Genomic DNA, 23,808 nt, shown 5'->3' on the forward strand with positions numbered 1-23,808 from the left:
TCCTTCTACCAAAAATATCATTTCTTATCTATTTAAAATAATCTCTTTTTCCAGCTAATAATCAGCTATTTTCTAGGAAGCAAATATTGATTTTTGTGAAATATCTCAGCTAATCTAGACTTCCAAATTTGAATTTCGAATTTTGCTCTTGTCATTTCACTTGCCCATGCCTAGTTAGCATCACAGATTTTATTAACTAGTAAGCTTACTCCAATTTTAGTCTTCTTGGCCCAAATTTAGCTCCGAAAATGTTCAAACTTCCTAAGTGCAGAAAGATAAATAATTTCATTAGCTTGAATTAAATTTTCATACAACATAAAGAGAATTAAAAATCAAAATAATGACAATTAACAATGTTATCATCCATTTTACAAAAAAAGAATTATTTTCCCCTATAAAGTATGGTGCAAAGACAAATTCATATTTGTAGGATTTTAAAAATTTAAATATTCATTCATCTTTAAATTTTTGTTAGAATATTTTATTATATTTAAGAATAAAATTATCATTTTACTATTAAACTTTAAAACTCTAAAAATTGATATTACTTTGTCTCTTTGATTTAAAAAATTAATAATTTTTCTTATAATTAAGTTTTGAGAAATGACTATTTTTCTCCTAGGGTTTGGAAACTAATACAACAAATGAATGGCATTTGGATGACGAAAGAACTGCATTTTTTTATCTGACAAAAGAAACGTCATCTAGATGATGAAGGACAATGAAACATTGTCTTTTATCGTCCAAAGGACGTTTCATCTGAATTTGACAACAGTGGTAGAAGAAGAGAGAGATGATGATGACTTAGGGTGGAAAGAGACAATTACCAGAGACAAAGATGGTGGCCAGAGAAGTGAAAAAAATCTTAGGTTTGAGAAGAAAATGTGACTTTTTGAAAATTAAAAACATTAGACAAAAGTAAAATTATTAGTTTTTAAAACATAAAGAAAATGTAAAGTTATCTTTACATTTAACTTAAAATTCTAACAAAAGTTTAAGGACAAGTAAATGTTTAGATTTTTAAAACTTTATCATATGAGTTTGGCCTTGCATCAGACCTTGGGTGGTAATAAGTCTTTTGGCCTTAATTTTACTGTGTGGATTAATTATTGATACGTGAATGGAATGTGGAGCAGTGTTTGATAAAAGTTTGAATAGTGATAGTCCAAATTGCATGAGAAGTTACCTAAATTCATGACGTACGGGTTTGAAATATAACAAAGAGAATAAATCGATAGGTATATCACATGATTTCGTGAATAAAATTTTCATTGTATTTAAGTAAATACAATGGGCAACACAATAGAATACAAATAATATGTAATAAATTGATACGATCTCTGAGCAAAAATGATGCAACCAAATACAAAGTTCGAATAATTATGATTATTATTATTATTATAAATATTTTATTTAAAAAAAATTGTATACATCAACATAAATAATGAGGTTCGCGTACTGGGGACGGACTGACTCGACTTCCTGGGATTATAAAAGCAACCACGGGAAACAAAACTGAACTATGGAGTTCATCATGAAAGAACCTGTAAGCCCAACTGGACAATACGTGAGCAGCTCAGCTCTTTCACTTTCAATTCTTGGTGTTCTTGAATTTGAAGTTCCCATTGATGATCTGCCGGTTATGTCATTGATCAAGGATGTGTTTCTCCCCATCAACCCACGTTTCTCCTCCATCATGGTACATCTATGCACTCATGGCGCTTCATAAAATAATTTTCTCAACTTGTTACTAATTGCTCTTGAAAATAACTAAAATGTATATATCTGCTTTTCTTTCAATCAAAGTACTGAATTTTTTATATTTACCTACAGGTTGAAGACGAAAATGGAGAGAAACAATGGAAGAGAGTCGAAGTTGAGCTCCATAACCACGTAAAAATACCCATATTCCCCTCTGGGCTTTCACTAGAATTATATGATAAATGCTTTGATGATTATATCTCAGGTATAGGAATGGAACAGCTTCCAATAACCCAACCTTTATGGGAAATTCATATAATCAATTACCCGACAACCACTGCAGCAGCTGTTACGATATTCAAGCTTCACCATTCACTTGGCAATGGCGTCTCTTTGATGGGAGCTCTTCTTTCATGTTTACAAAGGGCTGACAATCCTTCTCTCCCCTTGACATTTCCTTCAGTTTCCTTGCCCTCCAACATAAACGATTACAATAACAATAACAATAACAACATACTGAATAGAGTGTATGAAGTTTTTTCTGTGATTTATAAGACAGTATCAGACTTCAGTTGGAGCATTATAAAGAGTACTCTAGTTGAAGATGATAAATCTCCCATAAGATCAGGGGACGTTGGAATTGAGTTTCGGCCAATGACGATGGCAACAATGACTTTCTCTCTTGATCAAATCAGACAAATTAAGACCAAACTTGGAACGGTATGATTTATAGCTTTTCATGCTTTTCTGGAATATCACATCAACAGGACTATAATCATTCAATCATCACATAAATTCAGTTCAGACAATATATAAAATCTATAAACTTTTGATTTCTATTATATTTTATGGTAAAGTTGTGTAGTATAAAAATATTATTAAAAATTTAATTTAAAGTTTACTATCACAAATCACAGCTACCCAATATACGTGTTTATATAAATAAAAGATCAGATCATGGAAGCATCATTGGTCAACCTTACAACTTTTTCATGTATGATATTTGTTTTTTTTGTACAGAATTATCTTAATTTTTACTAATGTTTTCGTAAGTATTTCCATTATCACTTTTAATGCTTTTGCGATTCCTTTATAACTATTTGTGTGACTTGTCTAACTACTTTGGAAAGAAGTTAAAAAAAGTTGTCCAATTAGATACAAGACTTGGTCTTGTATCAAAATAATTATTTTTGTATGACTGGTCACACGAATTCTTTTATATTATATGAACTAATATCACGTTTTCACATCCATGTCATATTATCTTGTTTTATAATAATATTATTACTTATTAAGTTAGCATACCATATTCTTTTGTATAAATTAATTTATATGAAGAGTTCTTTTATATAAGTAGTATTATTCAAACTAGACCTGATAATTCATATTAGTGGATTGTGTTAATTTAGATTTCGTATAATATCATATTTAATAATTTAAATAAATTTACGACTTCAATTTTAAAATAATATAATTAATAACGAATGAAATTAATAACTACTTGTCAAATATTTAAAAAATTTAATTTCTATGATAAATGTAACTATTATAAATATTAAAACCAATAAAAATATATGAATATAACATATCAAACATAATAAGTTAAAATTAATAGTACTTATAATATATCAACAAAAAAAACAAATAAACTAAAAATAGTTTTTTACAAGTCTGTCAAAAAAAGTTATTACATTATAATAAACATTTTTGGGTAATGCAAATTTCGTGTTGATTTATTTGTTGATTAGAATTAGGGAATAAAGATTTTATGGGTGGAAACTCTTTCTGTAAAATAAAAAATAAAAGATATTAAATATTTCTTACTGTTATGATGATATGCACTACCTGTATACAATTTTTGGGTTAGTTCAGGTCAATTCAAGTTGACTTTATATCAATCTAAATCCGATCTAATTTTCGGAGAGTACGCAAACTACTTTTTATGTCAAAAGTCAATCTTGACCCACTTATTTTCTTGTCATGTTATATCGAATTTAACAGACCATATTAGATTTTGTCAAATTTAATCCAAACTAAAGAAATGCAATTTTAAAATACCATATCTATACTTAGAAAATAACTGACTATATAAATTATATAATCTACAGTACTTTTATATTATTGAAATGTCGAGAATATTAGTTTATTTTATTTATTATTTTCATAGATCATCAGTATTTCATATAATTCATATTTTCTTATTCATTTAATCTTTGGGTCTAGTTTTAAAATAAATTTTCCGTGTATGACAGACTGTTAATGATGTTATCACGGGAATAATCTTCTTGGGAACTCGGTTATACATGCAAGAGATGAGTGAGGAGTCGAGCAAAACACGATCTACAGCAGTGATATTGTTAAACACCAGGGTGTTTAGAGGCTACGAATCAATACAAGATATGGTTAAACCTAATGCCAAGACGCCTTGGGGGAATTACTTTGCCTTTTTGCATGTTCCCATACCTCAGTTAACTGATGTTAGAGTTAAAATATATGTGAGAAGGAAGAAAAGCAGGAAAGGACCTCATGAGGAGACAACTGGCAGCATGCTGAAAGGGACAGATGGAAGAAGGCAAGAAAAAGAGGAGACAACAGAATATCATTCGCCCAGAAAAGGTATAATGCAGAAACGGTTAACAGAGGGGACCAACAACACACTAGGAGCTGAGATGGCAGTGCAAGATTGGAGAAGCATTTATGAAGAAAAGATATAAGGGAGAAAAGAAAGAGGAAACAGGAGAGAAGTGTAAGAAGAATCAGAGGGAGGGCCAGCTCCAGAGGGCTGGAAAGTTATTTGTTTTTTATCTGTGGTTTTGTGATCCCGATTGTATCGTCTTTTGCAATTTCTTACTTTCGTTGTATTAACTTTGCGATGGAACATCAATAGAAGACTGAATGTTATTTTATAATCAATTCCAGAAGAAACAATACAATATTTACTTTCTTTATTTGTTTCTCTACATCACATGCAATTTCACATTACATTAGTGCTACAACTTGTTTGTTGAGGGTTCTGGCTAAGACTGGAACCGTCTGTAGGCGAAATACCGCAACCGTCCAGGCAAGATTGATCGGAGAGGAAGTCCACGTGGATTAGCGCCTCTGAGATCACCAGGTACGTAACAACTGATGATGCTACACCTTCAAACCCATTGGAATTTGTTTTGAAAGTACAACAGATCCTTAGTGCCAAGAAAAACTCTTTAGCTGTTTATCTCACCGCTCAACTTCTCAAAACCTTGAAGAAATTTAGAGGCCCTGAAGTATGTGTGTGTGTATTATATTATAATGTAGCCATTATACAAAATCTTTAAACTTTAAATGTACTGAGATTCAACTGAATCTTTGCTAACAAAACCAAAATAAAAGGCATTAAACAAATTAATGTGATACAAATTCTTCCAAACTAATGTGAATATAAATGTTGTCTTTGTATTGCAGGCAGCAGCTAGATTTATCCATGCAACTTCAAAGAACACAAGCATGGGAATCTCAAATCTAATGGGACCAGTGGAACAAATAGCTTTGGCTAATCATCTGGTGAAAGGCTTGTATTTCACAGTGGTCGGCACACCTCAGGTGTATAAATATATATCTCATATTTCCACATTAATTAACTTATTAGTCTATAACTCGACCACTTAAAGTTTGTTAATTATCTGTAACATAGTTTTGATGGGATTAATTGCAGAGTCTTGGCATAACAATGGTAAGTTATAACGGAAAGATAAGAGTTGCTGTGAAAGCAGAAAAAGACTTTATTGATATCTCAAAGTTTAAATGTTGTCTAGAGAATGCATTTCAGAAGATATTCAAAGTTGTTTATGAAATTACTTATGCTTCTCAACACGTTAAAGGATGACACAAAAATGTCCCCATTAGTTGGCTTCCTGAAGGGCTAAATTAAGCTACTGTTTTATATGTCATTAGCATAATATTTTCGTCAATTTATTGTTTCCAAGTGTGTTTATCTTTTCTACCTATTCTCTTCTATTATGTTCTTGTAAGCTTGTATTTTATGAATTAATAATCACAAATGAAGTAATGTTTGTTCTATATAGGAATAAACTTATCAATAGATTGTGAAATTTGATCTAATTGCAAAGCCATGACCATCCAGTTGGCAAGTTTGGCAAAACCATGTAACTTTACGTGCAACCCGGGTAAATAAATAGATCATTGAGTTATTTTTTATGGGCATATTATGATCAACTTTTTTGAATACCAAAAGTATTTTATATGCAAAATTTGGGTTTATTAAGCTTGTAATGGAAGTGCACAATAAATTATTATGAAAATAGGCTAAGTTCTATTTCCCCATATATGCACCATGTAACATTTCATTCCAAATATCATTATTTTGACTGCACATAGAGAAAAAAAAAAAAAAACCAGTATAATGGTTGTGAAATGTTGTGCCATATATGTTAATATGAAAGTATGGATTTAAGTTTGTTTGAAACTTTTATGCTTTTGAATTTCTAATCAATTGATTAACAATATTCCTATGAAGATCTTCTCTATTACTTTAGAAATGTAGTCAGAAGAGATAACAAAAGCGGTTGCCGTTAGATGGTCCGTTAGTTGCTTTCAATAAGGCAGATGAAGTCATTTTATTTTGTCAACACGACTGATGTTTTCATTCTCCTCCTTCCTGAATCTAGTTGCAAGGGTTAGTGAAGGTTCTTTCTTGAGCTCTCTATGTTTATGCTGGAGTAAAATTTGATCTAACGGCTCAACGTGTGTACTTGTTTGTTTATGTGATCAGGATTGCCAAAGTGGATAATTTCTGAGTGCATAAAAACATGCAATAATATAATCATATGTTGAATATTGTTAAGTGAATAGATTTTGCTAAGTGTCCCATACACTTTACTTCAATGTCTGCAACTTTTGATGGGCGTTACATGTATTATTTTTTTTTTGTAATGATCTCGTCATCATACGGTGATGTTTAGACAAACACTAAGATGCAGTAAGAACCATTTGAATATTGTAGTCCACACATGTACAATGTGTTGTTTTCTATCATGTAGTAATTAAGCACCTTAATTGCTTGGCCCTCAAATTTTAAAATATAGGTGAAAATACTTATTCTCACCCAAAGTTTGTTGAGATGACAAAATTTTACTCATTAAGTTTAAAAAATTTACATGTTCATCTTATTATTAAAATTTACTATTAGAGTATAAGAAGGTTTAAAAAGTGACAATTTTTTCTTTAAAGTTTTTTTCTCCTCCTCCTTAGCGATCATCTTCTCTTTGGCCATCAACGTTTTCTCTCCCTCGAGACTTTTCTCTTTCTCCCAATCTCTTATATCGTTGCATAATTAGACAAAGTTGTCAGTCCAATACATCAAATAATTTAAAGCCTGATGTGAAAAAAGTTATTATAGGGGGAGTAATGTCGCAACCACCCAAACTATTATCAAATTTAATGAATGATACAAAAATGGATAGTAAGACTTTTAGATTGAAAGTTACAACAACCAACAAAGGGGATGAGCGTTGTAACCAAATTAATGAATGGTACAAAAATTAAATTAATGTGAGAATAGTTATCTATTTGTTTAAAAGGAATACCTTGAACTACTTTAATTAATGTTAAAAGTGGTATTTATTTTGTTTTTATATATTATCTTTTTTTTTAATTGCTCCTAGTCCTTCTCAATAGATGACGAGTTTGAAATATTTACAAATATTTTGTTCAAACTGCATACTGCAAATAATTATTTAGTGAAAAAATCTTTTTTTTTTTATCATGACTAATTAATATACGAATAGAGGTGTCAAAGTGGCTCGGGTTGTGGCCTGGCCTAGCCTTTAAGCCCATGGGCAAGCCCAACCAGGCATGATAATGTGTCTAAAATATTAAAATAAATAAATAAATAAAAATAATTATAATTATAATTATAATATAAAAATTATAATTTTTTATAAGAAATAAAAACTTTAAATTTAAAAAAATAAGTTTAGTTCTTTGAATCAATATGTGAGACAACCAAAATTTAAATTTGATTGAAATATGATATTGAACTTTTATTTATAATAAATGAAGAAAGTTAGTGTTTATATTTTTTTTAAATATATAATGCTTTTACAAAAATGCAATATATAAAAGTGCAAGTGTAAAAATATCATATCAGTAGTGATTATAATAATTTAATCATCACATCAATTTAGTTCTGACATTATAATAATGTTAGTGCTTCTTAAATTATCCTAATCATGCCATATTTTTTTGTATAAATTAATTTTAATGAAGAGTTCTTTTATACGAGTAATATTATTGAAATACTATATCTATAATCACAAAATAATTGATTATAGAAATTCGGTAATCTAGAGTACTTTCATATTATTGAATTGTTGAGACTATTGATTTATTTATTATTTTCATATTATTTATTTAATCTTTGGGTCTAGTTTTAAAATAAATTTTTCGTATTTTGGCAACAGACTATTACCGATGTGATCATGAAACTAATTTTCTTAAAAACTCAGTTATACATACAAGAGATGAGTAAGAAGGAGAGTAAAACACGATCTACAACAGTGGTATTGCTAAACGCTAGGGTATTTCGAGGCTACGAATTAAATCAGTAAAAGATATGGTCAAACCTAATGACAAGATCCCTTAGGGGAATCATTTTGCCTTTTTGCATGTTTCCATGCCTGAGTTAACCGATGACGTTGCATCTTCAAACCCATTGGAATTTGTTTTGAAAGCAAAACAAAACCTTAGTGCAAAGAAAAACTCTTTAGCTGTACACCTCGCTGCTCGACTTCTTCAAACCTTGAAGAAATTTAGAAGCCCTGAAATACGTACGTGCGTATGTGTGTGATATAATGTTGACCTTATACAAAATCTTTAAACTTTAAAAGAATTGAGACTCAACTGGACCTTTGTTAACAAAACCAAACCAAAAGGTACAAAGCGAATTAATTTAATACAAATTCTTCCAAACTAATGTTACGATAAATGTTGTGTTTTTATTACAAGCAGAAGCTGGATTTATCCATGCAACTTAACACAAGCATGAGAATCGCAAATCTAATGGGGTCAATGGAACAAATGGCTTTGGCTAATCATCCATTGAGAGGCATTCGGCAAAAATATGTAACTTTGCATGGAGCAAGGTCTCGTTTCAGTTTTTAAAAGCAGTTTAATTTAAGTTTTAATTATTTAAAATAAAAGGAGTTTTATTTAATTATGCGAATTCCACTTGCGAAACAAGGTTAGGTGGAATGGAACCAAATACAGGAAAGCCATAACTTATAACACAAATGTGGCTGTTACCAAACAGTCCAATTTTCGACAGTATCTTCACTAGGGCTTTAAGCCCGTTCCCTTTAAATAACAACGTTTCATGTTTTAGGAGCCAAGAAACTGTCTCATTCTCTCATCCCTGTCTCTCACGGGCAGTCAGTCTGTGAGTGAGTTGTCGTTGATTTGCAATGTACTATGAAAATGATGAAAGTAAAGTGCGGGTGATGATCAATTTCATCTGATCAAAATCATATATTTTCGCTACGTTCTTTCTGATTGATGTCTTTGATTACTTTTTAGTTTCAATTTTTACTTTTATCACGTGGGTTTGCTTAAAAATTGAGACATTGTGCCATCAAGATGATGAAAATGGGAAAATCTTAGGACACCTTCTGACACTGTTCCACCTACGGTGTGTGAGAAAGATTTTCATTTCTGATACTTGATGTGTTCTTGTCATTTCCTTTTCTGGGTTTTAAATTTCTTGTTGAAATTTGGTATTTCTGAATTAAATTATTGTTAATTGAATCAAGTTATACTCCCGTGAACAATATTGTCAGGTAAGATGACTTTGTTCCGGAGCATTGTTACCATTCCAACCTATGGTCTCTGTGTGTTACTGAAAGAACTGCAGGTATTTTCGATAACAGCATTTCAGTCAGTGCATTTTGACGCTCACAAGGTGCTTGACAAAATTCCTGCTAAATAATATTAATATTGCTGGAAAAAACACTTTAATTCGGCTTCATCTTTTTTTTCCTCAGCAGCTCAACAATACACATGTTTGATGTTTGTTGCTCTCTTGTTCTTTATATAAAAATTGTATCTTGTATACTGAGATATAAAGATGAAAATGCGGAGGAAACTAGTGAGGGTGACAAAGGATTTAAAATATATATCTTAAGTCCTTATATATTTAAATAATACGATGTCATTTCTTATTTATATTATAATTTAAATTTGAATATATAGATTTATTAAGTATTGCTATTTTGTAATGTCCTGTTGCCATGTTGTGATCATAAAAGCACGTAGTCTAATCAAGGGCCTAAATCCTAATTAGGACCAGTATTGACATTGACTTAAAATTACATGTCACCCTAATTTTCAGCCTGTGCTGTATCCGATTGTCAGCCTCGTATTTAGTCTGGTTCGATCACATCTGTTTTGTCTCCTTCGAAGCTATACACAAAATCTCTTTTAGAGTAATTTTGAATTATTTTTAATTTAAAATTATTTAATCATATAAAAATATATTATATTTAATAATTTATTTAAAATTACTTTTAAATAATTTTTATCGACAAAAAATATATTTATCATCATAAATTTGTAAATCATAGGAGTGACTTTGTCTTTCTTTTTAGTTTGGGGATTTTTTTTTCTTATAATTAATTAATTACTGAAATGTTACGTATATTATCATTATTCTTATCAATTTAATCTTGCTAAAGAGGATGTGGAAATTTCATCAAGATTTGATTATAAAATGGCAGTTCTTGTTCTTTTTTTGTATAAACCCCACAATTTACTGGTTAATGAATCAGGAAGCCTCTTATAATTAAGCTAATACGCAAAAGAAAGGTGTCATATACTCAAAGTCCTGTTCGAAGTTAATCCTTGAGAAGATTATCTTAGCGAACAACATATTAGCAACCAGTGACTAGTAAGAAGTTATTTGAAATTTAAAAGGTCAAAAACTCTAGAAATACCATCTACTTTCTGGAAGCCTAATAACCAGACATCCAAGACTACATATATTATAACCTTTATAATGAATAAATTTCCCATCATCACGATAACTGTCTCAGTCTATGACTACAATCAATCATGCCAACGATAAGAATCGTAGTCATATCTCACTGCCTTCGCTATTCCTGAAAAATCAACCATCCATACGGTTGTGGGCTACACATTGCACCACCAAAAGTGGCAACATAGATAGTTGGGCTTCATTTGCTGCTATCTGAGTGCTCACATAATGACTTAATAATGCTATCCTGGTAGCGCTGGCAGGGGCACTAAATCCTCCATAGGCAACTCATGAGAGGTCTCATGCCTCTTGTATGAACTCTTCATCCCTTCGAAGGAAAATAACAGGCAACAAATACAATGATAGGTTTGTCCCATGTCCGAAACGTTGTAATACCCACTTGTGCGTAAAACGGTCAATTATGTCTTTTCACTATAGTTTGAGCTAATGATGTTATATAATTAAGTCATATTTCAGCTAAGTTAAAGAAATTGTGTAATTAAGTTGTTGATCGGTTATGCATGAATATGATCATTCGTTCATAATGTGTCAAGTTGATGAATAAGATAATACGTCACGTCATATAGGATTTAATTGTCGAACTAACATTCACCAAGGCGAACATCTCGTCCAATGTTATTTGATTCATATTCCACAAAAGGAAGACACTTCCCACACTACTTATCCCATTTTAATATACGATACCACTTTCATCTTATAAGCGTTATCGTTTATGGCAACTGGAGAACCTTTTTGGTAAGAGGGCATGAAAGAAAATAGGGACTCCGACATTGAATCTTCTGATATCACTTTTATCTGATAAACATTATTTAAATTTAAAACTTCAGTTTGAAACTGTTCTCGTTGAAAAGTGCTTTGTCATTCTCTTGCTCGTTAATGAGTATTTCCACTTGCAGCTTGATGTATCATCTGAAAAGCATTTTCTATGCAAGACTTCAACTTGTGGGCGTCAATGAATCCTTTTTCTGCTCCCACAGCAACCCGTAGCTTTCCCATATAACTTACTATTGATATACAAAGACTCTGTAATTGATCCAATCCATTGAAGCAAGTAATGATAACGGGGATGACAACCAAATTACAGTGGTTAATTATAATAGTAAAATAATGAAAAATCAATTAAAAAAAATTACCTGAGGTGAGCCAACCACCGTGAAGTATAAACCTTTAACTGGACGATTAGCCAAAGCCATCTTCTCCGTTGGACCGATTAGGTTTGTGATTCCCACAGTCGAGTTCTTTAAAGTGGCATGAATGTATCTAGCGGCCGCCTGTGCCACAAAATATTTCCAGGAAACAAAATTCCTTCAAAATTAGTGTACATCTTCCAATCTCTACTTACTTTTTATAACATTATAACTCTTCACCCAAAATGAAACTCATTTGCCTAAAATTTAGACATACCTCAGCGCCTCTAAATTTCTTCAAGATCTCCAGAAGTTGACCGGTGAGGTGAGCAGCCAAGGAGCTTTTCTTATTACTCATAATTTGTTGTGTTTTGGTGACAAATTCCAATGGATTTGAAAATATAGCATCAGTTAACTGAGGAATAGTAACATGTAAAAAGGCAAAACGATTCCCCCATGGCGTCTTGGCGTCAGGTTTAGCCATTTCCTTCACTGACTCGTAACTTCGAAACATCCTAGTATTAAGCAGCACCAATGCGGTAGTCTGCGCTTTTCCCGAATCCTCGCTCATTTCTTGCATATATAACCGCATTCCCAAGAAGATTACTCCCACAACAACATCGTTAATCGTCTGTAAGTTACAGAAAAATCCTTGAAAATCTAAAAAATACAATAAAATCGAGAAGAAAATTTAGAGCTCGTGTTGACCATTATTATTACTATAGATGATTAAGATATTTTTCTTATTATATTATAATTAAGAAGGATGTTTCTAGCTTAGCTAGTTTATGAATCAAGAGCCGAACCATACCGCTCCATTGTTGGCCTTAATTTGCTTGATGTCGTCGAGAGAGAAAGTCATTACTGCTATGGCGATTGGCCGAAACTCAACTCCAGCATCACCGGATCGTAACGGAGTTTGATCATCTTCGACCAGGGTACTCTTTGTTAAGCTCCAACAAAAATCCGTCACAGTCTTAGAAACCAAAGAAAAAAACTTCGGCACACTCATCAGTATGCTGTTATTGCAGCTACCATTAATCCTGCTGGAGGCTAACCGAACAGAAGGAAATGTCAATGGAACAGTGGGATTATCAGCCCTCTGTAAACATGAAAGAAGCGCTCCTATTAAAGAGAAGCCATCACCAAGTGAATGGTGGAGCTTGAATATTACAACACTGGCTGCGTTGCTGGTAGGATAATTGATTATATGGATTTCCCATAAAGGACGGGATTTTGGTAACTCTTCCATTACTATTTTGGCGACATAGTCATCAAGATGTTTATCATAAGATTCCGGTGAAAGCCCGGCGGGGAAAACAGGCACGTTTACGTGGTCTGTGATCTTCACTTCAGCCCTCTTTCAGTGTTTCTCCCCGTTTTTATCTACAACCTGTTGATAAATTGTCATATATAGCTTATATATACCATAATGTATAATTTTACTTAAATAGTTTAATTTGTATGATGTTTGAAGGGTAAGTGCTTGAATATAATGGCGATAGAAAAGCAAATCAGTGGCATAATGGCCCCCGAGATAAAGAGTATTATTACCATGATGGATGAGAAACGTGAATTGATGGGGAGAAACACATCCTTGATCAACGGCAAAACTGGCAAATCATCAAGTGAGACTTCAAATTCCAGAAAAGCATAAACGCTAAGAGAAAGAGCAGAGCTGTTTAAGTATTGCCCAGTAGGGCTCACAGGCTCTTTCAGCTCCATTTCTAATTTTGCTTTCTTAATTATTGAGCTTCAAGTATGACTCCTGATTACTTATACACACACATATATATATAAAATAATCGCAGCCCCAAGTGGGTTCGCATTTACGACAATTTTTACTTTTAAAGATTTATCAACTTTTATACACTCAAAAAATCTATCAAGTTGTTTTGTCTGTCAACTATAACTTGCAAAGGAATATGTAGGGATTTTAGCGGTGTAAAAATAATAAAGATTTAGAAAGTGGATGAATTTGAAACTCTTTTATTTGGTATATACTTTTAGGACACTATCAATGTCACGTATATAAAATTAAGATTTCAAATTTGTGATTCAATATTCATAGGATAGTTAATTTGATAAGCTAATTTATTAATTATTTATAATATGATTAAAGGGCTGTCAATATCAATCATTCTAAATATTAAAATTAATTGTCATATAGATTTGGATTAGCATATATACAAAATAGAAATCCAAATATATATGCATATTCAAAACCCTAATCATGTAATGGTGATTGGTCACAGCAGCTCATGAAACAAAAGACATTAATTAATTAGCCATAAAATTGATTTCATTATATGGATAAATTACTGATATCATACATGTATTGGATGGAGATGACAGAAGACAGACAGGGGCATGTGATTGGTAGGTTTGGGAGATATTTTATTTCCGCATACAATTAAAGGCATCAGCTACTTTAATTGAGAGAAGTCGTATCGCATTTATGAGATTGGACTAACGCGGTTCAAAGAAGGATCCCTGCAAACAAACGCTTACTCTTCCCAATTTGTCACCGCAGGAAAGAGGGCCGTGTCTGTACGCCTTATCTACCTTGATCTCATTTTGTGGCTGATTCTCTTTTGACGTCTAATGGTTTAAATAATGTGTCCTTTTGGGTGACGACAACCCGTACAAAGGTATAAAGGCCGTAGGAAGGTGTCGTTTTGCATTAATGCTAATAGTAATTTGTACTGTGCCTTGATAAATATATAAACCAATGGCATGCCGTGCATGCTTGCAGAGATTAAACCTTTAGCGTTGCTATAATTATATGCATTAATTTATAGCTTGAAAAATGAAATTAATAAAGGCTTGTTTGTGAAATTGATTGTTTTTAAAATGTTTTTATTAAAATAGCACAACTAGGCTAGCGCATCAAAATTGAGGGTTTTTTTTGTGTGAATTACTTTTCCCACCAAGGTTTAGTCTTCAAACAGTAATTAATATAAATAATATATTTTCACCTAAAAATCAAGCATAAATAATAACTTCCCACCTAAAATTAGACTTTGACAATAAAATAGAAATACAAAAGAGTAAAATTATTATTTTATTAATATTATTTTATTTTTAAAATTATTATATAATTCTAAATTAACAAAAATTAAAAACAAAACATTTTATATCTAAAATTATCAAAAAATCATTTATTTTTTTTTTCTTTTAATCTCATCCTTTCTCCTTTTAGTGTTTTCTTCGTCCTAGAAGACAGACGGTTAAAATAAGTAAAACCTTGGGAGAGAGAGATTACCAGAGGAAGAAAAAAAATCAGGAGGGAAAGAATGCCAAAGAAGGCACTAGAGGGAGTGGTTGAAAATGAAAAATAAATCTTAAGGAGGAAATGTTACTTTTTAAAATTGGATACGAAAGAAATTGTTAATTTTTAGGGTTTATAGTAGAAAATAAGATAAAATTTTAGTTTCTCTTTAATATTACTAATTAAAAAATAATTTTACCCTTTAAACAAATGAATTTTATAACTGATAAATTAATATTTAAGTTTTGAAAGTTAACGATAAAAAGTTGAAAAAGAGTAAACCTTAAGTGAGAACAAGTACTTTGGTTTATAATAAACCAAAAATTTTATAATAATTAAGGGTAATAAAGTATTTATAATTTATGCATTTGAGTCAAATGCCTTTTGAGTTTGATTTTTAGCCAAAAAGTGTAATTTATGACAGTACAAAGGTGAAAAAAAAATTTTTTAATCAAACCTCTATGAGAAAATGTATTTTACTCTGTCATATTCATAGTTGCTCCTCGCCACCGCTCCCACAGACCCACTTGTATTTCTGAGGGGATGAATCTTCGCTGGGGTTTTAATATTGAAAAGGCAACTAGTACACCAATTTGACAAAACAGCTATATATATTACCATTAAAAATGGCTAACTTCATAAATCTGTCTAATGATTAACTCTTTTTTAATCTAATAGATAGTTTGAGTAATAAAAAAAGAGATTCTATATATATGAAAGTATGGTTTCAAGTTTCTTTTAACGACATAATATAACTAAACTTTTGATTTACTTGATTTAGTAATTATGAGATTGGTTACTGATCGAAGTTTATTTTATACGATTAAACAAAAAAAAGGGTTTGCCTTATTTGGTTTACCAAACAATAAAAAAAGATTAACTCACTCTTGCGTAAAATTAAGAACACATACCGCGGCTTGACTTCATAAATGGGTCGAGTATCTTCTGAAATGCATTCCCTATGTAAGACTTCAACTTCTTGGCATCAGTGATTCTATTTCTACACAGACATATTTTCTGTCAGGCCGATAAGGTTTGTGATTCCCAAACTCAAATTCTTTAAGGTGCCGAATGCATGTGGCATTCATAAAAAACTATTAGTAATTAGAGCGTGGTGATGGAAGCAGGACGCCTAACAGTTTAAACGTACCTCTAAATTTCTTCACTATCTGCAGAATATGGCCGGTGAGGTAAACGACTAAGGAGCTTTCCTTGTCGTTGATAGTCTGTTGAGCTCTCAAGACAAATTCCAGTGGATTTGAAGAAGCACCACTTTAAAGGAGGTATACGGATAAATGCAATGCAAAAGACAAAATGATTACCCCCAAGGTGTCTTGGCATTCGGTTTAATCATATTTTTCACTTATTCGTAGTTTCAATGTGAAATTATTGATCGTCCTTCTTTCTTATTTGTTTTTAACGTTTTAATTTCTCTCACCAAATTAATCCAACTTATGAGTAATAATATATTTAATATAAAATTTTATCTTATTTCCAAATAGTTTAAAAACTTTTAAAATACTTTACTAATTTTATTAACCCGATTTCATTTTTACTATAAATAAAAAAATAAAATTTTAAATAAATATTAAGAATAATTCAAGTAATTATAATTATATGGTATAACTATATGTAATATGCAAATATTTCAATTGGTGTTGATACTTCTCCTTTAACATTCTTTTAATTTGTTCCTAATAAATTCTATTAAAATAATATTTTTTTAAACAATCAAATTAGTTTAGATTATTTTCATGTCAATCCTAACACATACCATTTTAGTTTTAAATCGTGTCAGGTTAACTCAAATTAACTTTTATATAAAAAAATTCAATTATAACCTTTTTTTTTATATCATATTATATTAAATTAATAAATCATATTTAAAATTGTCAGCTCTAAAATATAGTTTAGAGAAGAAAAGTTTTTGATAATTACAAATTGATGAGTTGACTAATATGTTTTAAATTAAGAAAATTTTAGGGGTCCATGAAAGAGTTCTAGGAAATTTTATTATTTTTTAAAATTGTAATATTGGGAAAAAAAATAAATTAATGTTTTACCAGGTGGCTTCCCACCACAAGAACACGTAGTATAGATAAGCCTCAATGTATGACTTTGAGTATGAAAACAATGAGTGCAATAAGGAGAGAGTAAAAAATTTGAGCTCCTACGACGTAACTTAGCTTATAAATACGCCCCTTCTCTTTGTATTTGGTTCATCCGGAATCACTTCTCTCAATTAGCTTTTGCTCTTATTTCTTTCTCCTTTTTAAATCTGTCTCTCAAATCTTCTTCCTCATATATTTATTTTGTTATATTTATAACACGTTATCAGTATGATTAACTCAAGTATAGTTTAGTTATCTTTCAATTATATTATTATTTTGTTCGTATATTACAAATACAGATATCACAGTTATGATACAAACTATTGATGTTTTAATTCTCATTATCTTCTATTTCAGTTTTCATTTATATTTATATTATATTTGCAATCCAAAGTTGGTAAAATTATGAATCTAGACATAAAGTTCGGAATGTTATAAATCTAGATCCGAAGTCCTAAATATTATTTGTAACCTAAAGTTTACAAAATTATCAATCTGGACCTAAAGTCTTAAATATTATAAATTTAGATCTAAAATCTTGAATATCATTTGTAATCCGAAGTTTACAAAACCATGAATTTAGACTTGAAGTCGTGAATTTCAATTATAACCTGAAGTTTGCAAAAACATAAATCTAGGTTAGAAGTCTTGAATATTATTCGAATATTTATATTTATTATAATAATTGTATCTGATTTACAATCTGAAGTTTGTAAAATTGTTTTATATATATATATATGGGCTCGAAATTCTAAGTTTCATCAAAGTCTATATTTTATACTAATTATATCATATTTATAATCGATTTGTAGCTCAATTTAGCTCTCTACTAACTCGTCGCCACTAAACAGAATCAAACATATATTTTATTACCTATGTGGGACTAGAGATTTGAAATTATTTTATTCTGTCAAATCCCCTAAAAGTCCTAGTTTGATTAGATTTACAAATACTGATTATTTTTCTGACCCCCATAAGGTTTTTTCACATATATGATATATTTTTATTTATAATGACACAACAATATTCTAACTCCACTAAACAGATTTTGGTTGCAATGTCTTCAAATTATTTAGAGATTCTAGCACTACATGAAGTGAATTGAGAAAGCATATGGTTATAGTATATTATCCATTATATTTGAAATACATGCAGTCTTCTTTCTATAATAGACACTTTTTTCATATTATATGAAGACAATGTAATATATATTACCCAAATTAGAGGTAGATATATTGAAGGAGACAAAACCAAATATATCTCACCGAAGTTTTTTACACTCATGAGTTTCAATAGAGTAGAAAAATTGATATCAAACAAACATGTTCTAATGAGAATCTTACAGATTTGTTCACCAAGACATTACCAATATCAATATTTAAAAAGTTAATATATATCATCGATATGCAACAGTTTAACAAATAACTAAATTAATCTCATTATAAAGAGAAAGAACATTTATTAGACAAAATTTTGAAGTTTATCACATATTAGATAAAAATAGACACGTCAATTGGGCCGGGTTGAATGGAGGCACGACACGAAGCACGGAAAAAAAGCATGGCACAAGAAAGCCCGGTTTGGTACTGTAGCGTGCGGTGCTAGGCCCATGGGCCTACTGGGCTGGGCCTCGGGCTTTAATATTAAGCCCGTGGGCTAGCCCGGTCCGATACTGTCTAGATATTTTTTTTTTAATTTTAGCTAGCAGAATTTCTGCCTTTTGCCTTCTGCCTTGTGTTTCTGCCTTCTGCCGCAAGACAAAAGCCTTGGCCTTTATTTTTTTTAATTTTTTAATTAATTTATTTATTTTATATAAACCTATTTAATTTTTCTTCATTTTCACTTTCATTTACAAATCTTTAATCTCAATTATTTTATTATATTTTCAATCTCATTTTTTCTTGTTAATTATCTTTCAGAAGATATCTGAATTTATAAATAATAATTCTTTGTGTTTATAATTTTATTTTTATTTTTATTTTATCATTACAAAATATTACAAATAGATCAAGTATCAAATGAATTCAATCCATTTGAATATTATTATAATATATATTTATTTATGTTTTATAATTTGAAAAATAATTTGTTTAAAAATTTTAAATAATTTTTAAAAAAATATTTAAAGCCCGGCCCATTTAAGGCCCATTTATATATGGGTCGGGCCTTGGGCCTTCATATATTAATGGGCCGACCCGGCTGAAAGCCCATCACTGTTTAGGCTTTAGGCCCGACCCGGCACGTTAGCCTGATGGGTCGAGCCTGAGCCAGCCCGGCCCGGCCCATCGACACCTCCAGATAAAAATGTGCATTGTACTTTTTTTTTTTACTAAGTTTTATCCTACTGAATTTTTTTATTAAGATTTTTAATAAGGTAGTTTTAGAATGTCCAACCCCATTTTACAAGACATTAAATTATTACATTCCTTTGTTTTGGTTTTTATTCCATTGAGTTTTTTCTTAATAAAATTAATATAATTATCTATAAATGATAAAAATTCAAGAGAGAATGTTATACACTAAGGGGCTTCCCACCACAAGAACACTTGGCATGGATAAACCTCCATGTGTGACTTTGAGTATGAAAACAATGAATGCAATAAGAAGAGAGTCAAGTGGGCTCCTATGACAGTGGTTTAACTTATAAATACCCCCTTCTCTCTATATTTAGTTCATTCGGAAATCACTTCTCTCAATTAGGTTTTACTCTTTTTTTTTTTCCATTTTAAATCTATTTCTTAAATCTTCTTCCTTGTATATTTATTTTGTTATATTTATAACAATTAAAACCCTTTTTTAGCTTAATCGAGTTTAGATTTAAATTCTTCCCATTAAATGATTAGTGGGAAAGAAAATAATGGTAAAACCTGAAAAATTCTAATTATTATAAATATCATAATATATTACAACCTTTTTTAACTTCCCGTGATTTTTAGTAATTTCTAATATAAATGACATAAAAACTATTATTATAATCACCAAAATACTATTTTTCACTTAAGGTTTGTTGAAATGATGAATTTTCATATTTTAAATTTTAAAAAAAAAATTAATTTTTTGTTGTTTTCCACTTTTATTAATAAATTCCGGTAAGTGTAAAAATCAAAAATTTATTTTATTTATAAATTTTTCTATTTTCCTCTTTATTCATCTCATTCTTTTAATTTTCTTTTCTGCTCTTATTATTTTTATTTTTCTTTTCCCTTTATTGTTTCTATTTTCCCTTTGGATCAAAGGTTTAAAAATTTATCATTTTCATATAATCTTTAATTTTCTACCGTTGCTCAAGAATAGTAACCAGCACATGTCACGAAGCTCTTATCAATAAACAATACCGAAACATCGCAGATATCAACCTTAGCAAACCAATCGAGCCATGATGAGATACAACACCATGACCACCACCGACACTCCCAATATATAATTGTTAAAGATCTTTCTTATCTTTCCCACTCTCCAAATCTTTCTCCTCAAACGGTAGCCACAAGACAAACAAATGTTTCAACATCACTCTAATCTTTTTGTACTATTTAGTAGCATTGAAAGAGTCTGGCGTGACAAAAGTGGATAACTAGACTAGTTGTCGAGCTCCGAGTGGGATTGTCGACGGCAACGCATTAGATAGCTAAAAGCTTAAATCTTTGAAGAGTCATCATAACAATAGATAGAAACAAGAAAAATTTCAAACTGGGTGCTTAGAAAGGCCAAATGACTATTTCTCACCTAAGGTATGCTGAATTTTTAAAGTTTTACCCTTTATCTATAGAAACACTAAACACCCATCCATGACCAATTAAAATTAACAGTGGTAAGGATAAAATCGTCATTTTTTCTATAATAGTAAAAATAAACTAAAATAGAATATGTATTTGTCCCTCTAAACTTTAAAAACTAAAATTTTCCCCTAGCCTAAGTTTTAAAAAATGGTAGTTTTACCTTAGGGTTTCGTTTTGAAATCTTCGACGATATCTTCAGCTCTATTGCCGACGGCCTCTCCCTCTCGAAGTATCATCTCCTTCCGGCGATCTCTTTCTTCTCATTTAGACCCCCAATCGACTTCGGAGAAGTCGTGGAAGACGAAGAACTTCATCGAGAAAGACGAAGTTCTTCGTCTTCCCAGTCGTCGTCGTCTGGAAAGATGATCATCTTCCCAGACGAAGACAAGACGACTGGTCGTCCTCTGGGAAGACGAGTCGTCTTCATCTTGGAAGATGATCGTCTTCCTAGACGATGAAGACGAGATCGATCGATCTTATCTTCGTCATCTGAGAAGACTATTTCTCTTCTCAGACGACGTCTCTCGATGCCGGATAGGTTGGGGTGGAGTTGAGGGGGGCCGTCAGTGGAAGAGAAACCGTCTGGAAGGGGAGACGGCGGGCGATGGCATCGGAGAAAGTGAAAAGGTTTGGAAACTAAACCCTAGGGGAGGAATGCGATCTTTTCAAACTTAGTTTAGGGATAAAATGTTAGTTTTTAAACTTTTAGGGGGGAAAATGAGATTAAATTTTTAAGGATTAGAGTTCCGTTAAATTTAACCGATCATGGGTGGATGTTTGATGTTTTCATAGATAAATGGTGGAACTTTGAGAATTCAGCATACCTTGGGTGGGAAATAGTCATTTGGCCGCTTAGAAATCAGGAAAGAGAGACTTGGGAGTAAAGAAAAAGAGGGTGGCATTTGTTGAAGTTCTTATTTTTGTATAACAAAAATAGACACGAATAAAAATTTGACATTTTCAGTAAACCTTTGTAATTTCATCTAACATTGTGTGGGCTAAAATTATATGACCTATCATAAATGATAAAACAAATTTTTTATTTAGTTTTTTTTTAAATGACTTTTAAAACAAATATTATCATAAAAATGTCATTAGTGCTATGTTACATTTTTTGTGCACAATATTATATACAAAAAATGACATATTATTATATGATTATATAGTTAAAAATTAAAAATAAAATAATAGTTAATCACATAATGATATATTATTATTTATATATAAAGTTATGTACATTATTTATATAAATAATTTTATTGTTATTATAAATAATATAATATGTTTTTTTTTTTTTTTTGATTTCTCATCATTTTTAAATAAATTTAATTAAATATCATAAGAAAAAATACCATTAACTATTTTTTTATAAAATGGATTAAAAGGCTAAACTCAGTTTACTCAAATCATAAAATTGACAAAGAACAATACACTTACAAACCATCCCGTTCCCATTCTCAACTTCAATAATGAACGGTTCGATCATGAACTAATAATCTCCATGTTCACAAAAAATTAAAACACCCCCATTAAGCTACCCAAAACCACACTTGCTACAACACTAAATCCCAAAAGTGATCCAACAGAACTAGCTAAACCCACTGACCCACCAGACTTTGGTGGCTCTGCAGGAGTAGACAGCGGAGTTGGAGACACCTCTGGAGGTGACAAAGTAGGATGAGGCGCAGGAGATAGAGGTGGGGCTGCCGCTGGAGAAGGAGACGGAGGAGCATGGCGGTGGTGGTGTCTCACAGCCATAACAACAATGATAACCTTTTGGCCTTTTTTGCAGTTGTCAGCAGCATTGCCACTGATGAAGTAGTATGGACCAGAGCGATTGAGGTGGAAGATTGAGTCCCCATCTGATAAGGATTGTATTGGGTTTTTTGTGTTGCAAGAGTAGTAATCATGATTGTTTACCACCAACACAGAGTTTGATTCTTTGTTGTACTTAAAATCTACACAAGAAGCGTAAAAGCAATAATCAGAATAACCTAATTAAAACAAAGAATTGGAAACAACAGAAAGAGAGAGACGTGGGTCTTACAAAGAGTATCATTGACTTGAAACCTCATTCTTTCGGCCCAGTGATTGTAATTCTCGGAGGGATTTAAAACCCACCCATCTTTGCCACCAACATAGAACTTGTAACCCTGAGAAGAGCTAACCAAACCCAACAACATAAGAAACAAACAGCCATAAAATCTCTTAAACTCCATTTGAAATCAACTCAAATCGAACAACAGATAACTTTCTTTCAGTTTCAGTAGTATTACTTATAAGAGAAGCAAGCAACAGGAAGTGAAGAAGAGATGGAAAATAAGCGAGTGGTTAGTGTTGTATTTATATAGAAAGTGATGAGATGGTTAACGTTGCAGAGCATGCAAAAGGCAAAGAGCTTAATAAGAAAGGTTAGCTAGAAATGAGGTGTAATTTGTTCTTAATGAGCAGACGGTTTTGAACGAGGGAGAGTGAACCATAAGGGCCATTACACGTTGCGACCAGTGAGAGATGCAACGGTTATCAGCGTTAAAGAATCTTTTAATTATCATCATAAACGCCTTTCATGGCTGTTTGTTCTTGTTTTTCCATCGACTAGTTTGAATACAAATTGAATAAGGCAAAATAATTTCTGTGCATTATTGTTCATGTAAATGCAGTAATAGTAACAGATCTAATTTCAGATGGTGTTGCTGATTCAGTGGGATTCTGCTAGCCATATATATAATTTATAATAAATGGGTCAATCAAGGTAGAATTTCATTCCAATAATAAACAC

General features: G+C 31.2%; 2 protein-coding genes, 2 non-coding genes and 1 pseudogene across 4 annotated transcripts; 3 read left to right on the forward strand and 2 right to left on the reverse strand.

Moving 5' to 3' along the window:
• The first annotated feature begins 1,507 nt into the window (after nt 1-1,507).
• On the forward strand, nt 1,508-5,755 carry LOC123222764 (wax ester synthase/diacylglycerol acyltransferase 4-like). Its single transcript, XM_044645708.1, has 6 exons — nt 1,508-1,699; nt 1,834-2,421; nt 3,954-4,168; nt 4,817-4,964; nt 5,143-5,280; nt 5,393-5,755. Exons 1-6 carry the CDS (start codon nt 1,523-1,525, stop codon nt 5,561-5,563), a joined length of 1,437 nt encoding a protein of 478 aa, XP_044501643.1. The 5' UTR covers nt 1,508-1,522; the 3' UTR covers nt 5,564-5,755.
• Nucleotides 5,756-9,163: 3,408 nt separating this feature from the next.
• On the forward strand, nt 9,164-9,253 carry LOC123224613. The gene has a single exon (XR_006504021.1). It is a non-coding gene; the product is annotated as a small nucleolar RNA R32/R81/Z41 (small nucleolar RNA).
• Nucleotides 9,254-9,324: 71 nt separating this feature from the next.
• On the forward strand, nt 9,325-9,417 carry LOC123224611. The gene has a single exon (XR_006504019.1). It is a non-coding gene; the product is annotated as a small nucleolar RNA snoR31/Z110/Z27 (small nucleolar RNA).
• A 1,900-nt stretch (nt 9,418-11,317) lies between these two features.
• LOC123222762 lies at nt 11,318-13,692 on the reverse strand (annotated as a pseudogene).
• An 8,678-nt stretch (nt 13,693-22,370) lies between these two features.
• Nucleotides 22,371-23,381, reverse strand: LOC123222763 (early nodulin-like protein 1). Its single transcript, XM_044645707.1, has 2 exons — nt 23,077-23,381; nt 22,371-22,987 (listed from the first exon to the last, which is right to left on the reverse strand). Exons 1-2 carry the CDS (start codon nt 23,246-23,248, stop codon nt 22,545-22,547), a joined length of 615 nt encoding a protein of 204 aa, XP_044501642.1. The 5' UTR covers nt 23,249-23,381; the 3' UTR covers nt 22,371-22,544.
• Between the last annotated feature and the right edge of the window lie 427 nt (nt 23,382-23,808).

This window comes from Mangifera indica, chromosome 8 (assembly GCF_011075055.1).
Source record: "Mangifera indica cultivar Alphonso chromosome 8, CATAS_Mindica_2.1, whole genome shotgun sequence".
In the NCBI taxonomy this organism is placed as follows: Eukaryota; Viridiplantae; Streptophyta; class Magnoliopsida; order Sapindales; family Anacardiaceae; genus Mangifera; species Mangifera indica.

What these genes read in the sequence shown, in the direction of transcription:
- LOC123222764 (XM_044645708.1), top strand. Translation starts at nt 1,523, where the DNA reads ATGGAGTTCATCATGAAAGAACCTGTAAGCCCAACTGGACAATACGTG. An exon ending in TTAAGACCAAACTTGGAACG is followed by an intron (nt 2,422 to 3,953) that starts GTATGATTTATA and finishes CGTGTATGACAG; the next exon opens with ACTGTTAATGATGTTATCAC. An exon ending in AGAAATTTAGAGGCCCTGAA is followed by an intron (nt 4,965 to 5,142) that starts GTATGTGTGTGT and finishes TTTGTATTGCAG; the next exon opens with GCAGCAGCTAGATTTATCCA.
- LOC123222763 (XM_044645707.1), bottom strand. Translation starts at nt 23,248, where the DNA reads ATGGAGTTTAAGAGATTTTATGGCTGTTTGTTTCTTATGTTGTTGGGT. An exon ending in TCAAGTCAATGATACTCTTT is followed by an intron (nt 22,988 to 23,076) that starts GTAAGACCCACG and finishes CTTCTTGTGTAG; the next exon opens with ATTTTAAGTACAACAAAGAA.